General features: G+C 42.9%; 1 protein-coding gene across 1 annotated transcript in view; it reads right to left on the reverse strand.

The window, feature by feature from the left end:
- The window catches only part of EFCAB6 (EF-hand calcium binding domain 6), a 195,047-nt gene that overhangs the window by 81,265 nt on the left and 97,894 nt on the right, over positions 1 to 15,888 (reverse strand). Inside the window, exons 16-18 of the mRNA XM_060778167.2 lie at positions 14,873 to 14,987; positions 10,996 to 11,111; positions 6,929 to 7,164 (exon numbers count right to left, since the gene is read on the reverse strand). Of these exons, the coding sequence (XP_060634150.2) occupies positions 6,929 to 7,164; positions 10,996 to 11,111; positions 14,873 to 14,987 (467 nt within the window). The remainder of the gene's footprint in view (positions 1 to 6,928; positions 7,165 to 10,995; positions 11,112 to 14,872; positions 14,988 to 15,888) is intronic.

A 15,888-nucleotide genomic window follows, 5' to 3' on the forward strand; every position in this document is an offset into this window, starting at 1 on the left:
ATTCCACAGATATATAAACCCTAGTTCCAACAGACCTCACTACCTCTGAGGATGCTTGCCATAGATGCAGGTGAAACGTCAGGAGAAAATGCCTCTAGATCATGACCATATAGCCCGAAAAAACGTACAACAACCCAGTGATTCTGGCCATGAAAGCCTTTGACAATATAGAATCATAGAATCATAGAATCATAGAATCAAAGAGTTGGAAGAGACCTCATGGGCCATCCAGTCCAACCCCCTGCCAAGAAGCAGGAATATTGCATTCAAATCACCCCTGACAAATGGCCATCCAGCCTCTGTTTAAAAGCTTCCAAAGAAGGAGCCTCCACCACATTCCGGGGCAGAGAGTTCCACTGCTGAACGGCTCTCACAGTCAGGAAGTTCTTCCTCATGTTCAGATGGAATCTCCTCTCTTGTAGTTTGAAGCCATTGTTCCGCGTCCTAGTCTCCAAGGAAGCAGAAAACAAGCTTGCTCCCTCCTCCCTGTGGCTTCCTCTCACATATTTATACATGGCTATCATATCTCCTCTCAGCCTTCTCTTCTTCAGGCTAAACATGCCCAGTTCCCTAAGCCGCTCCTCATAGGGCTTGTTCTCCAGACCCTTGATCATTTTAGTCGCCCTCCTCTGGACACATTCCAGCTTGTCAATATCTCTCTTGAATTGTGGTGCCCAGAATTGGACACAATATTCCAGGTGTGGTCTAACCAGAGCAGAATAGAGGGGTAGCATTACTTCCTTAGATCTAGACACTATGCTCCTCTTGATGCAGGCCAAAATCCCATTGGCTTTTTTTGCCGCCACGTCACATTGTTGGCTCATGTTTAACTTGTTGTCCACGAGGACTCCAAGATCTTTTTCACACGTACTGCTCTCGAGCCAGGCGTCACCCATTCTGTATCTTTGCATTTCGTTTTTTCTGCCAAAGTGGAGTATCTTGCATTTGTCACTGTTGAACTTCATTTTGTTAGTTTTGGCCCATCTCTCTAATCTGTCAAGATCGTTTTGAATTCTGCTCCTGTCCTCTGGACTATTGGCTATCCCTCCCAATTTGGTGTCGTCTGCAAACTTGATGATCATGCCTTCTAGCCCTTCATCTAAGTCATTAATAAAGATGTTGAACAGGACCGGGCCCAGGACGGAACCCTGCGGCACTCCACTTGTCACTTCTTTCCAAGATGAAGAGGAAGCATTAGTGAGCACTCTCTGTGTTCGTCCACTTAACCAATTCCAGATCCACCTCACCGTAGTTTTGCCTAGCCCACATTGGACTAGTTTCCTTGCCAGAAGGTCATGGGGGACCTTGTCGAAGGCCTTACTGAAATCCAGGTATGCTACATCCACGGCATTCCCTGCATCTACCCAGCTTGTAGCTCTATCGAAGAAAGAGATCAGATTAGTCTGACATGACTTGTTTTTGATAAATCCATGTTGACTATTAGCGATGACTGCATTTGTTGTTTGCAGACCGCTTCCTTAACAATCTTCTCCAGAATCTTGCCCGGTATCGACATGAGGCTGACCGGACGGTAGTTGTTTGGGTCATCCTTTTTTCCCTTCTTGAAGATTGGGACCACATTGGCCCTCCTCCAATCTGCTGGAACTTCTCCCGTTCTCCAAGAACTCTCAAAGATGGTTGCCAATGGTTCCGAAATGACTTCCGCTAGTTCCTTCAATACTCTGGGGTGTAGTTGATCTGGCCCTGGGGACTTGAACTCATTAAGAGCGGCCAGGTATTCCTGAACGACTTCTTTCCCAATTTGGGGTTGGATGTCCTCCAAACCCTCATCCACTCCATCTTGCTGAGGTTGAAGACTCTCTTTTTGTGAGAAGACCGAGGCAAAGAAGGCATTAAGTAGTTCTGCCTTTTCCCTATCCCCTGTCATCATTGCCCCATCTTCTCCTCGAAGAGGTCCTATCGCCTCCTTGTTTTTCCTTTTTCTACTGACATAAGAATAGAAGCCCTTTTTATTGTTTTTAATGTCCCTGGCAAGTCTGAGCTCGTTTTTTGCTTTAGCCTTGCGGACCTTTTCCCTACAGGTGTTGGCTATTTGTTTGAATTCTTCTTTGGTGATTTCTCCCTTTTTCCACTTCTTGTGCATGTCTCTTTTGTGTCTTAGCACAGTTAGAAGTTCTTTGGACATCCATTCTGGCTTCTTTGCACTTGTCCTATTTTTTCTCTTTGTTGGCACAGTTTGCAATTGCGCCTTGAGTATTTCACTCTTGAGAAATTCCCATCCATCCGTAACTCCCTTGTCTTTTAGTATCTGTGTCCACGGAATGCTGCTCAGCGTTTCCTTCATTTTTTGGAAATCAGCTCTCCTAAAGTCCAAAATGCGGGTTTGACTTGTCTTAGTTTTGGCCTTCCTTTGTACCTCAAATTGCAGGAGCACATGGTCACTTGCCCCTAAGGATCCTACCACTTCGACCGCATCGATCAGGTCCTCCGCATTTGTTAAGATGAGATCAAGAGTAGTCAATCCCCTTGTTGCTTCTTCTACCTTCTGGACCATGAAATTGTCTGCAAGGCAAGCGAGAAATTTGTTGGACCTTGTACTCTTGGCCGCGTTTGTTTTCCAGCAAATATCGGGATAGTTGAAATCGCCCATGACTACTACATCTCTTCTCTGTGCCTGTTTGGTCAACTGTTGGCAGAAGACTTCATCAAGTTCTTCCTCCTGGCTTGGGGGTCTGTAGTAGACGCCTACAACGACATCTTTTTGAGTCCCAGTTCCCTTGATTCTTATCCAGATGATTTCAAGCTGGTTTCCCAGATTGCTGTCTTGAATTTCTTCTGCAGCATAAGAGTTTTTGACATATAAGGCTACTCCGCCTCCTCTCCCCTTTGTTCGGTTTCTGTGAAAGAGGTTATACCCCTCAATATCTACATTCCAGCGATAGGAGTCATCCCACCAGGTTTCAGTGATCCCTATGATATCATATTTGTGGTGTTGTGCTAAAAGTTGGAGTTCGTCTTGTTTATTTCCCATGCTCTGTGCATTAGTGTAAAGACATGTGAGCCCCTGAGATCTTCCCCTGAGCTGTTTAATTGGGATTATTGTGCTTTGGGTACTTGGTCCTTGTTGTGTTTGTGCAGCCCTCCGTTTAGCCTTCTGGCGATTCCCAGATATTGTGGGTAAAGTAGTGTTCGCAAGGCTGTTGTCCCCCTCCCCCGGTGGACCTAGTTTAAAGTGCGTCTAATGAGGTTTGCGAGTCTGTGAGCAAAAAGGTGTTTTCCTACTTGTGTGAGATGCACCCCATCCCTTGCCAGTAGGCCATCCTCCTGGAAAAGCAGGCCATGGTCGAGGAAGCCAAAGCGTTCCTCCTGACACCATTTTCTAAGCCAGTCATTGACCTGTACTATTTTTCTGGCTCTTGTGGGTCCGTGTCTTACAACAGGGAGGAGGGATGAAAAGACCACCTGTACATTACATTCTTTTAGCTTTGCTCCTAGAGCTCGAAAATCATTTGTGATCTTTTGAAACGTATGCCTAAGATAAATCTTGTTTATCTTAGAATAGTTTCTGTAATGTATGTTAATGTAGGTATGTGTTTGATTCCTGTGTTTGCATTTGGTTTGATTTAGTTTATGCTGTTTTATTAGTTTTTGCAATTGCTTGTTGTTGTTCATTCATTCAGTTGTTTCCGACTCTTCGTGACTTCATGGACCAGCCCACGCCAGAGCTCCCTGTTGGCCATCATCACTCCCAGCTCCTTCAAGGTCGATCCAGTCACTTCAAGGATACCATCCATCCATCTTGCCCTTGGTCGGCCCCTCTTCCTTTTTCCTTCCATTTTCCCCAGCATCATTGTCTTCTCTAAGCTTTCCTTTCTTCTCATGATGTGGCCAAAGTACTTCATCTTGGCCTCTACTATTCTTCCCTCAAATGAGCAGTCAGGCTTTATTTCCTGAAGTATGGACTGGTTGGATCTTCTCGCTGTCCAAGGCACTCTCAGAACAAGGCACCACAGTTCAAAAGCATCTATCTTCCTTCACTCAGCCTTCCCTATGGTCCAGCTCTCACATCCGTAGGTGACTATGGAGAATACAATTGCTTTAACTATGCGGATCTTTGTTGCCAGTGTGATGTCTCTACTCTTCATTATTTTATCAAGATTGGTCATTGCTCTCCTCCCAAGAAGTAAGCATCTCCTGATTTCCTGGCTGCAGCCTGCATCTGCAGTAATTTTTGCACCTAGAAATACAAAGTCTGTCACTGCCTCCACGTTTTCTCCCTCTATTTCCCAGTTGTCAATCATTCTTGTTGCCATAATCTTGTTTTTTTTATGTTTAACTGCAACCAAGCTTTTGAGCTTTCTTCTTTCACCTTGATTAGAAGGCTCCTCAGCTTCTTCTCGCTTTTGGCCATCAAAGTGGTGTCATCTGCATATCTAAAGTTGTTAATGTTTCTTCCAGCAATTTTCACCCCAGCCTCACATTAGTCAAGCTCCGCACATCGCATGATGTGTTCTGCATACAATTTGAATAGGTTGGGGGAGAGTATACAACCCTGCCGTACCCCTTTCCCAATCTTGAACCAGTCTGTTGTTCCATTGTCAGTTCTTACTGTTGCTACTTGGTCCTTGTACAGATTCCTCAGGAGAGAGATAAGGTGATTTGGTATGCCCATCCCACCAAGAACTTGCCACAATTTATTATGATCAACACAGTCAAAGGCTTTAGAATAGTCGATAAAACAGAAATAGATATTTTTCTGAAACTCCCTGCCTTTCTCCAATATCCAGCGGATATTGGCAATTTGGTCTCTTGTTCCTCTGCCTTTTCTAAACCCAGCTTGAACATCTGGCAGCTCTCGCTCCATATACTGCTGGAGTCTAACCTTGCAGGATCTTGAGCATTACCTTACTGGCATGAGAAATTAAGGCCACTGTACGGAAGTTTGAGCAGTCTTTAGCATTTCCTTTTTGGTATGGGGATATAAGTTGATTTTTTTCCAGTCTGATGGCCATTCTTGTGTTTTCCATATTTGCTGGCATATGGCATGCATCACCTTGACAGCATCATATTTCAAGATTTTAAACAGTTCAGCTGGGATCCCGTCGTCTCCTGCTGCCTTGTTGTTAGCAACGCTTCTTAAGGCCCATTCAATCTCACTCCTCAGGATGTCTGGTTCAAATTCACTCACCACACCGTCAGAACTATCCTTGATATTATTATCCTTCCTATACAGATCTTCTGTAGAGTCTTGTCACCTTCTCTTGATCTCTTCAGCTTCTGTTAGATCCCTGCCATCTCCAGCAAAGGATCACCGCTTTGTCGTGGCGCTGGTGCTTGAGCACCTCAATGATGCTCAAGAATCATAGAGTTGGAAGAGACCTCAACTCTTCATAGAGTTGAGGTCTCTTCCAACTCTATGATTCTATGATTCTATGATTCTATGATGTCACGAGTGAAACCGTGAAGGGCCACCCAAGATGGGACGGTCGTGGCAGAGAGGTCAAAGTTTTAGCAATATATATCACAAAAAATCTTCTTTTTGTTCTATTTTTGCTCTTTTATTTTTTTTAAAAAAAATCTGAATAAAAATTAGTCTTTAAAAAAAACCCTAATGTGACAAGCTGAAGTGCTACCATGGTTGGGCCAATACATTTTAATTCCTGATGAACAGCAAATGTGAAGGTGAGGTTGCATAGTACTCAGTGTTGAAATCTAGAACTGAAGCCCTGGCAGTAAAAATACAACAGTACTATGTCTAATAACCGATTGCTGTATTAAAAATCTGGATGAGGTTGTGGCCTCTCCCTACCTAGTGGTGGCTCTCAATGCAAGCCATTAGTAAAGAGAAATTAACCCAGATATTTATCATAATGGGAGGCATCAAAGTGGGAAAATATTATTCTGAAGTTGAGTAGGCTTGTTTTATGTCATCAAGCATATCCCCACATTTTCAAACACATTAGCTTTGAGCAATTTCAGGCGTATTGAAGAGTGAATTAATGTCAAGTGTTCATCCGCTGTTCTTCATCACATTGTAAGAGCTGCTCAAGTACCTCAGTGGGAGGCAGGCAAGTTAATAACTTGCCCACCTTCCTACTAAGCGAAGTACACAAGACTAATTTTATATGGCAGAGAGAACTAGATAGAAGAAGAGTAAGCCTTGAATCTATTTAGCAACAGTACCACAACATTTTGGATCCTTCATTGAATTCTTGACCATTGTTTGAGCTGTTTGGGGTGGATAGGATTTGAAAACCACAACATTTGGAGGGTACCAAGTTTGGTATTGGTTTGGTATTGGTTATTAGCGAGTCACACAAAATAATCCTGTTATTTTGCCACACCATAGCCACATAGCTCTGCTGTTGGCACAGCATTTCCATGCAAAGGTTAAACACCAGGGAAGGACATTTACTGAGTCTTTACTTGATCATTTTAGTTGCCTACCTCTGGACACATTCCAGCTTGTCAATATCTCTCTTTTTATGTGACTTACGTCTTTCTTTCTGTTAGGGCCACAATATCTCTTTGCATAGCTTTTTCTATGTAGGTTGCATCCCATATTATTAGACAAATATAATATTTGTCCCCCGGTGGCGCAGTGAGTTAAATCACTGAGCTGCTGAGCTTGTTGATCGAAAGGTCGCAGGTTCGATTCCGGGGAGCGGCGTGAGCTTCCGCTGTCAGCCCTAGCTTCTGCCAACCTAGCAGTTCGAAAACATGCAAATGTGAGTAGATCAATAGGTACCGCTCCGGCAGGAAGGTAACGGCGCTCCTTGCAGTCATGCCGGCCACATGACCTTGGAGATGTCTACGGACAACATTGGCTCTTTGGCTTAGAAATGGAGATGAGCACCACACCCCAGAGTCAGACATGACTGGACTTAATGTCAGGGGACTACCTTTACCTTTACCTATAACAATAATGTAAATTTATCTAACTCTATGAGACTGCTGTCCTTCTTACTTGTAAGATGGAGTTAGCCAAGGGCGCATCTCTTTCATTGCATGTGCTTGGAACACTTGAAGGAATTCTGGATAGTTTAGCGTAGAAGTGACATTCAGTCCCAAGAGACTAAGCAGACGTCCATATTCCTCATCTGTCATGCTGATCATTAAGCTGTGCAGGAGGCGTCGGAAATCAAGCATTGTCACAATGCCGTCATTGTTCAGATCTATTTTACGGAAGGCAACGTATGGATCCTAAAAAGGAACATTTGTTTTACTATCAGCACTTTAACATTTTTGTTTTCATAAACAGACAGATCACTAATAACATCACTAGACTAACTCTTTCACCCAAAGTACATCTAAAGTCTATTTTGTACCAGATGGTTCACATATAGGGAAAATTTAAGACTATCTAGGAAACAGTCCACATAGGATGGGGATGATCTTCGCAATCGCATCTCTCTCTATGAACCAGATCTTCCAGGGAGGCCCTCCTTTCGTTCCCACCACCATCACAAGCACGGTTGGTGGGGATGAGAAAGAGGGCCTTCTCAGTGGTGGCCCCCTCCTCTGCCACGCCCATCCCTCCCCTCCTTTCTTAAGAGCCTAAAGACCTGGTGGTTTAAACAAGCCTTTGAGAACGACTAGTTCTAACTCAGCCCCAGATACTGTTGAATATGGCCATATCTTTTTCTACCAATTACCCAGGTTACTTCCTCCTATTGGGCCCCGAAACTGAACAGCCATAGACTCTACCTAATTTCCCAGGCCCTCTACAAATTGCACTAGCCTCGGCCCGGCCTTTTAAATTACCTTGAACAGGCAAGATTATTTTATATATCTATATCTATATCTATCTATATAAATAAAAATGTAATGTTCGTTTGTGGAATTAACAGAACTTAAAAACCACTGGACGAATTGACACCAAATTTGGACACAAGACACCTAACAACCCAATGTATGTCCTTCACTCAAAAAAAAACCCTGATTTTTGTCATTTGGGAGTTGTAGTTGCTGGGATTTATAGTTCACCTACAATCAAAGAGCATTCTGAACCCCACCAACAATGGAATTGAACCAAACTTGGCACACAGGTCTCCCACGACCAACAGAAAATACTGGAAGGGTTTGGTGGGCAGTGTCCTTTGGTTTTGGAATTGTAGTTCACCTACATACAGAGATCACTGTGGACTCAAACAATGATGGATCTGGCCCAAACTCTACACAAATACTCAATTATGCCCAAATGTGAACACTGGTAGAGTTTGGGGAAAATAGAATCCTGACATTTGGGAGTTGTAGTTGCTGGGATTTATAGTTCACCTACAATCACAGAGCATTCTGAACCCAACCAACGATAGAATTGGGCCAAACCTCCATGTGGGCCACAGTAACGCGTGGCAGGGGATGGCTAGTATGTATATAAATAAAAATGCAATGTTCATTTGTGGTATTAACAGAACTCAAAAACCACTGGACGAATTGACACCAAATTTGGACACAATAAACCTCTCAGACCAACGAGTGACCATCACTCATAAAAACATTGAAAAACACTGAAGAAAAGACTTTAAAAACCCAGAAAACAAAAAATACATCACAATGCATGTGCAAAACCACATACATATGCAAACACACACACATATACACACATATATGCATATATACACACACAAAACACATATACACAGAAAGGGGGGAAAAGGAAAGATTGAAAGAGGGAAAGAAGGAGGGAAGGAGAGAATGAAGGAAAGAAAGAAAGGAAGGAAGGAGAGAAGGACAAAAAATGAGAGAAGGAAGGAAAGAGAGAGTGAAGGAAGGAGAGAAGGAACGAAAGAGAGAAAGAGGGAGGGAGGGAAGGAAGGAAAGAGACAAGGAAAGATGGAACCAAAGAGCAAAGGAAGGGAGGAAAGAAACAGGTAGAGAAGGAAGAAAGAAGAAGGGAAAGTACAAGGGGAAGAAAAAGAGGGAAGGAAGGAGAGAAAGAAAGAAAGAAAGAAAGAGAGAAAGACAGAAAAAGGGAGGGAAGGTTGGCCACAGCAACACTGGTGGGTACAGCTTGTGTGTGTGTGTGTGTGTGCTATTGTGATTTTAATGCTTATATTGTCTTGTTAATTTTATGTTTATTCTGTTTTCTTTGTATGTATTGATGATGTTACTTGGAAACCACTCTGAGTCCCTTTGTGGAGATAGAGTGGTATATAAATAAAGTTTTGTTGTTGTTGTTGTTGATCTCCAAAACCAGGTTTTACAACCATATTTTAGGATCATTTATGAAATAGATATTCTGACTCAGATTACATTCACTGATCCAGTTGGTTCCTTGTAATTTGAGCAAATAATATACAATACCCTATGTCAAATTGGTAAAAAGTCAGGTTATCTGGGCTGCTACTATCACAGTCAGAAGTGAAAGATACTGGAGCCTCACATGCATTCAAAACTGTTCCTCTGAATACTGTTTAGACCTGCTTGTATAAACATGAGGGGTTCCTTCGCATTCACACACATTTCTGAAGTGTTGCCTTGCCCATCAACTTCCTTGAAGCCCCAAAAAGAGAGGGGTGCCAACATATCAAATTCACAGTAGCAGCACTTTGACAGGAATCCCATTGCTACAAACCAAGGTTTAACATCTTCTAGTATGCATCACACATTGCTATTCCTCTTTGCTGATAAACCCTAGGAAAATCTAAATCAGTGGTTCTCAACCTCCCTAATACTGTGACCCCTTAATACAGTTCCTCATGTTGTGGTGACCCCCAATCATGAAATTATTTTCGTGGCTACTTCATAATTGTAATTTTGCTACTGTTATGAATTGTAATGTAAATATCTGATATTTCATTTACTGGACCAAATTTGACAGAAATGCCTTATTCGCCCAAATTTGAATTCTGGTGGGGTTGGGAGAAGTGATTTTGTCATTTGGGAGTTGTAATTGTTGGGATTTATAGTTCACCTACAAATAAAGAGAATTCTGAGCCCTACCAACAATGGAACTGAACCAAACTTAGCACACAGAACTCCCATGACCAACAGAAAATACTGGGAGGGTTTGGTGAGCAATGATCTTGAGTTTTGGAGTTGTAGTTCATCTACATCCAGAGAGCACTGTGGACTCAAATAATGATGGGTCTGGACCAAGCTTGATATGGATACTCAATATGCCCAAATGTGAACACTGGTGGAGTTTGGGGAAAATAGACCTTGACATTTGGGTGTTGTAGTTGCTGGGATTTATAGTTAACCTACAATCAAAGAGCATTGTGAACCCCACCGATGATAGAATTGGGCCAATCTTCCCACACAGAACTCCTATGACCAACAGAAAACACTGTGCTTATTGATGGTCTTTGGTGACCCTTCTGACACCCCCCTCGTGACCCCCCAGGGGTCCTGACCCCCAGGTTGAGAAACGCTGATCTAAATAGAATCATAGAATCATAGAGTTGGAAGAGACCTCATGGGCCATCCAGTCCAACCCCCTGCCAAGAAGCAGGAATATTACATTTAAAGCACCCCTAACAGATGCCCATCCAGCCTGTGTTTAGAAGCTTCCAAAGAAGGAGTCGCCACCACACTCCGGGACAGAGAGTTCCACTGCTGAATGGCTCTCACAGTGGGACAAGTCCTTATCTCTGACATGAGATTACTGCTATGGAATTTTATAAGCTGGGACCCTCTTTTTCCTGGAAGGTGAAGGAAGGTTAATAGCTGAGACACAACTAGAAATCTTTGCTGAGGAAACTTAGTGTTCTGTACAAGCATCGCTAAACAACTCTCAATAAAGGCTGGATCTACACTGCAGTTTGAACTGCATATGATCAGTGAAGGCCCATATAATAAAGTTCAATGCAGTTCAAACTGCATTATATGGGTTACACTGATAATCAGACCTGCTCTGAGATATCTGAGCCTACAAAGGAAGGAAATTACAAAGAAGAATGAATTAATAGACCCTACGATGCCTATCCTTTTCTTTACAAGAACTGCACATAAGGAAAATGTGTGAAGACACTGTTATCACAAAATGATCAGTTATGATGCTGATGAAGAGTGTCATTGAGATGACATTACCCCATATTCTTCCGAAAGCTTATCGCTATACTGGCTGAGGCATTCTTCAGCAGACATGAAGCGACACTTGTTGGCATTGACTCGCCGATTTGGACCATGTCCACTCAACCTGGAATCTGAAATAATAATAATAATAATAATAATAATAATAATAATAATAATATTGATGATGATGATAATCTTTATTTATACCCCACCACCATCTCCCCAATGGGGACTCGGAGCAGCTTACATGGGGACAAGCCCGAACAACATATTACATCAAAATACAACCAAAACATAAACAACAAGCAACATCATCAAAATTACATAGAAGAAGAAAAAATGCAGTAACAAAATAACATTGCAATGAACAAAAACACAGTCGTAGTAACAGTGGGCGGGCCACATGTACAAGATAAAATGTTAAAACTCTAATGAGATAAAAATAGGAGCAAGTTATTTGCAGGGAGATCATAAAGACTCACAGGGTTGTAAAACTAAGCTTCCCATTTGGGAAGGGGACACACATGTGTACTCCAGTGACAAAGGCGTTGAGGGGAGCAATAGTGTCGTATTGTGCACCTACTTGCCAAAGGCGCAGCAGAAGAGCCAGGTTTTAAGGTTCTTTTTAAACATTTCTAGTGTAGTAGAATAAAGCAACTAATGACCTATTTTTTCTCAAAGTATTGAGTGGCCAGATTGTTGGACCGTACTACAAGACCCAGCTGTGAACATCACAGGATGAATCTGGGCCCCTACTTTTGAGCTTTCTTGCAGGTAAGTTTTGGGGATAAGAACATGTGTCACAAGGTCCTTGGAGGAACTGTGAGGTGCAAATGCAAAGTATAAATACATTAATCAAGTGATTACTCATTTCTTGATTTTATAAAAACACTGTCATCAACTATAGAACTGGATATTGGATAAAATGGAATTATGAAGTGTTAGTGTTGAGATTAACTTCACAATTCAGCAGCAGATCAGTTGCACAACTTCAGCGCTTTCCAGTAGCTTCTTCCTGCACAGTATTTTCAGTCAACTGCTCCCACAGCCTGCAGTCACTCTGGAACCTTTTACAGACACTTGAGCACATGCCTGGCCATTGTCAGTTTTACCATTGTCTTTCCCCCAGTCTAGATGACATTACAAACTTACCACAGCATACAGTTATATCTTGTCTTAGGAGACAGGTTCTTTTAATCAATTACATATAGCCTTCGAACAACATCACAGCACAAGGAGAGGAATATACACTGTACATGACTTCCTTATATACAATTCCATACAATTACACATAGCCAGGCCTGTAGTCAGGATTTTGATTCGGGGGGGGGGGGGGTGAGTTTGTTTCGGGGGGGGGGCTGAGTCTGAGTGAAAGAGGGTCTACCCTAGCAAACCTTTTATATCGTTACCCCAATACCCCCATGCATATGGGATATATTGAGCATGGTGATCAGATCATGATATGAATAAACATAACAGTTTAAATAATGCACCAGTAAGGCCTTTTTGCGAACCACCATGAGAATTGGGGGGGGGAGGGGCTGAAGCCCCTCAAGCACCCCCCCCCCCCCCGGATACATGCCTGCACATAGCAATCTCTGATTGGTTCCCAACTCATTAACTTAACTCAGACCCAGGATTACATCATTCACAATCACCTGGACTAGGCCAGAACACATTCCCCAAATGATTCCCTATATACAGTTAATGCACGACTCAGCATTTCCAATAGAAGCCTATTAGCAGTGCATGACTCAGCTATATTGCATTACAATACATTGTAAAACCTGACAGTTAAATAATGGGAGCCCTCGGTGGTGCAGTGGGTTATTATTATTATTATTATTATTATTATTACTTTATTTGTACCCCGCTAGCATCTCCCAAGGGATTCGATGCGGCTGAGTTACTGAACTTGTTGACTGAAAGGTTACGGGTTCAAATCCAGGGAGCGGTGTGAGCTTCTGCTGTCACCCCCAGTTTCTGTCAACCTAGCAGTTCGAAAACAAAACTCAAACACGGGAATTCCAGACAAGAAACAATCAGGAACCCCCATGACTAACAGAAAACACTATGTTTTCTGATGGTCTTTGACAACCCTTTTGACGCCCCCTTGTGACACCCCCCCCCCCCCGGGCTCTCGACCCCTAGGTTGAGAACCACTGATCTAGATGGAGGGGAGTAATGCTACAATTTTATTTGATGTTGGTCAGACCTCAGCTGGAATACTGTTTCCAGTTCTAGATGTCATAATTCAAGAAAGATACTGGCCACTCTGGAATGTGTTCAAAGAGAAATGAACAAAGTAAAGGGTCTGGAAATCAGCAATATATGTGTTGCCTTTAACTCTGGAGCAACCCCGTAGCTTAAGCACTATCAGTGCAGGAAAAAGGGGATGGATCAGACCCGTGTCCCGCCAACAGACAACCACAGAGCTCAGTGAGATCTCCTGGCCATCAAAGGGGACCTTGTGCAAAAGTATCTGCATAACCAGGAAAGGAAAGTGAATGGATTAGTGGCTGTGAAGCTGTGTGACTGTCAAAAGATCAGGGGCCAGATACCAATTTATTACTCTCCTGCATTGGCTCTGAGTATCACCTAACATTTAAGGTTCTCATTGCCTCATGACAGGAATAGATTTGGAAATGGCAACAACACTTGTTGCTTCATTTGGTCTCTGCTATAATGTTTAATCAATTGCATAATGTACGGTATATCTACATTCGGTCTCAGATTTTTGTAGGTTTGTAATGAAGCAATGCAGCACCTATTTACTCTCTGCAATTCAGTCTATACAGTGGGTTGTTGTAGTTTTTTCGGGCTATATGGCCATGGTCTAGAGGCATTCTCTCCTGACGTTTCGCCTGCATCTATGGCAAGCATCCTCAGAGATAGTGAGGTCTGTTGGAACTAGGAGAAAGGGTTTATATATCTGTGGAATGGCCAGGGTGAGACAAAGGACTCTTGTCTGCTGGAGCTAGGTGTGAATGTTTCAACTGACCCCCTTGATTAGCATATAATGGCCTGACAATGCCTCGAGCAAACTTTTGTTGAGAGGTGATTAGATTTTTTTTTTTGTCGTGTCAGGAGCATCCTGTTGTGAGAGAATTGGCCGTCTGCAAGGACGTTGCCCAAGGGACGCCCGGATGATTTTTGATGTTTTATCATCCTTGTGGGAGGCTTCTCTCATGTCCCCGCATGAGGAGCTGGAGCTGATAGAGGGAGCTCATCCGCCTTTCCCCAGATTCGAACCTGCGACCTGTCGGTCTTCAGTCCTGCTGGCACAGGGCTTTAACCCACTGTGCCACCGGGGGCTCCGGTGATTAGATGTCCTTGTTTGTTTCCTCTCTGTTGTGCTGTTGTAATGCTTTTTCCTAGTTCCAACAGACCTCACTATCTCTGAGGATGCTTGCCATAGATGCAGGCAAAACGTCAGGAGAGAATGCCTCTAGACCATGGCCATATAGCCTGAAAAAACTACAACAACCCAGTGATTCCGGCCATGAAAGCCTTCGACAATACATCAGTCTATACCAGGCCCGTAGCCAGGATTTTGGTTCGGGGGGGGGGGCTGAGTTTGATTCGGGGGGGCTGAGTCTGAGCAAAAGAGGGTCTACCCTAGCAAACCTTTTGTATCGTTATCCCAATACGGGATATATTGGGATATATTGAGTATGGTGATCAGATCATGATATGAATAAACATAACATAATGCACCAGTAAGACCTTTTCGTGGACCACCATGAGAATTTCGGGGGGGGGGGGGCTGAAGCCCCCCCAAGCCCCCCCCCCCCCCCCCCCGGCTACATGCCTGGTTTATACAGTTATCCCATTTAAGTCACATTTATGGAGCCAAATATTATTGTTACACTATAAATACATATCCAGTTACCTTCAAATATTGCCACAAAATCAAGATAACTCAGCCCGCCAATAGGAAATCCTAATCTCGCAATGAGATAATCAAACTGATCTTCATCCATTGGCATCCCAATATCATCTAACAGCTGTCGGAGAAATAAAACATGATGTTTATTTAAACACTAGTAAAAATCCAATCACTTTTTAAAAGTAGCACTGATTTCAACAAGAAGTTTTGTTTTATTTACTGGATTTGTATCTCATCTTGCTCTCAAAAATGAAACTAAGGAGAACCTCCCATAAAATTGAAGAAACAAAATTAAATTTTGAAATGAATAAAAGAAGAAAAATATGAAACACAATTTCATAACACACTAATAGAAGAAAATAGAGAGTTATACCAGTTAAGAGCTCCTTTTGTAGCAATAGAGGTTGGTTTCCAAATCCCGACCCCCACCCCCTGGCTAACAATTTCTTAGCTATCAAAAGAAAGGCAATAGAATTAACATTTTTGGTTTGAGACTGAGAAGTTGGGGGAGGCCATCAAAAACCCCTTTCTTAAAGTCCATAATAAATTATTATTATTATTATTATTATTAACTTTATTTGTACCCCGCTAGCACCTCCCGAAGGACTCGATGCGGCTTACACGGGCCGAAGCCTCAAATACAATACAATAGAAAACATAACACAACAATAAACAAAGCAAACCAAAACAATTAAGCAAAATAACCACAATGACAATACATCAAGACACTATTAAAACTGGTTCGGCCAGCGCAATGGGGTACAGGGTTAAAAGTGCTGAGATGGCAGGAGGAACGTAAGATTAAAAGTGCGGTGTGCAGCAACAATAGTTGTGCTAAAGTGCATCTAGGACTTGGGATGGGGATTCCTAATCTGCGAAGGCACATCGGAACAGCCAAGTTTTTAGGTTCCTTCTGAAAACTGCTAGAGTAGGGGCCTGACGAAGCTCTTTTGGAAGGGCATTCCAAAGTCGGGGGGCCGCCACAGAGAAGGCCCTGTCCCGTGTCCCCACCAAGCGCG

Source organism: Anolis sagrei, chromosome 5, assembly GCF_037176765.1.
Source record: "Anolis sagrei isolate rAnoSag1 chromosome 5, rAnoSag1.mat, whole genome shotgun sequence".
NCBI classification, from domain to species: Eukaryota; Metazoa; Chordata; class Lepidosauria; order Squamata; family Dactyloidae; genus Anolis; species Anolis sagrei.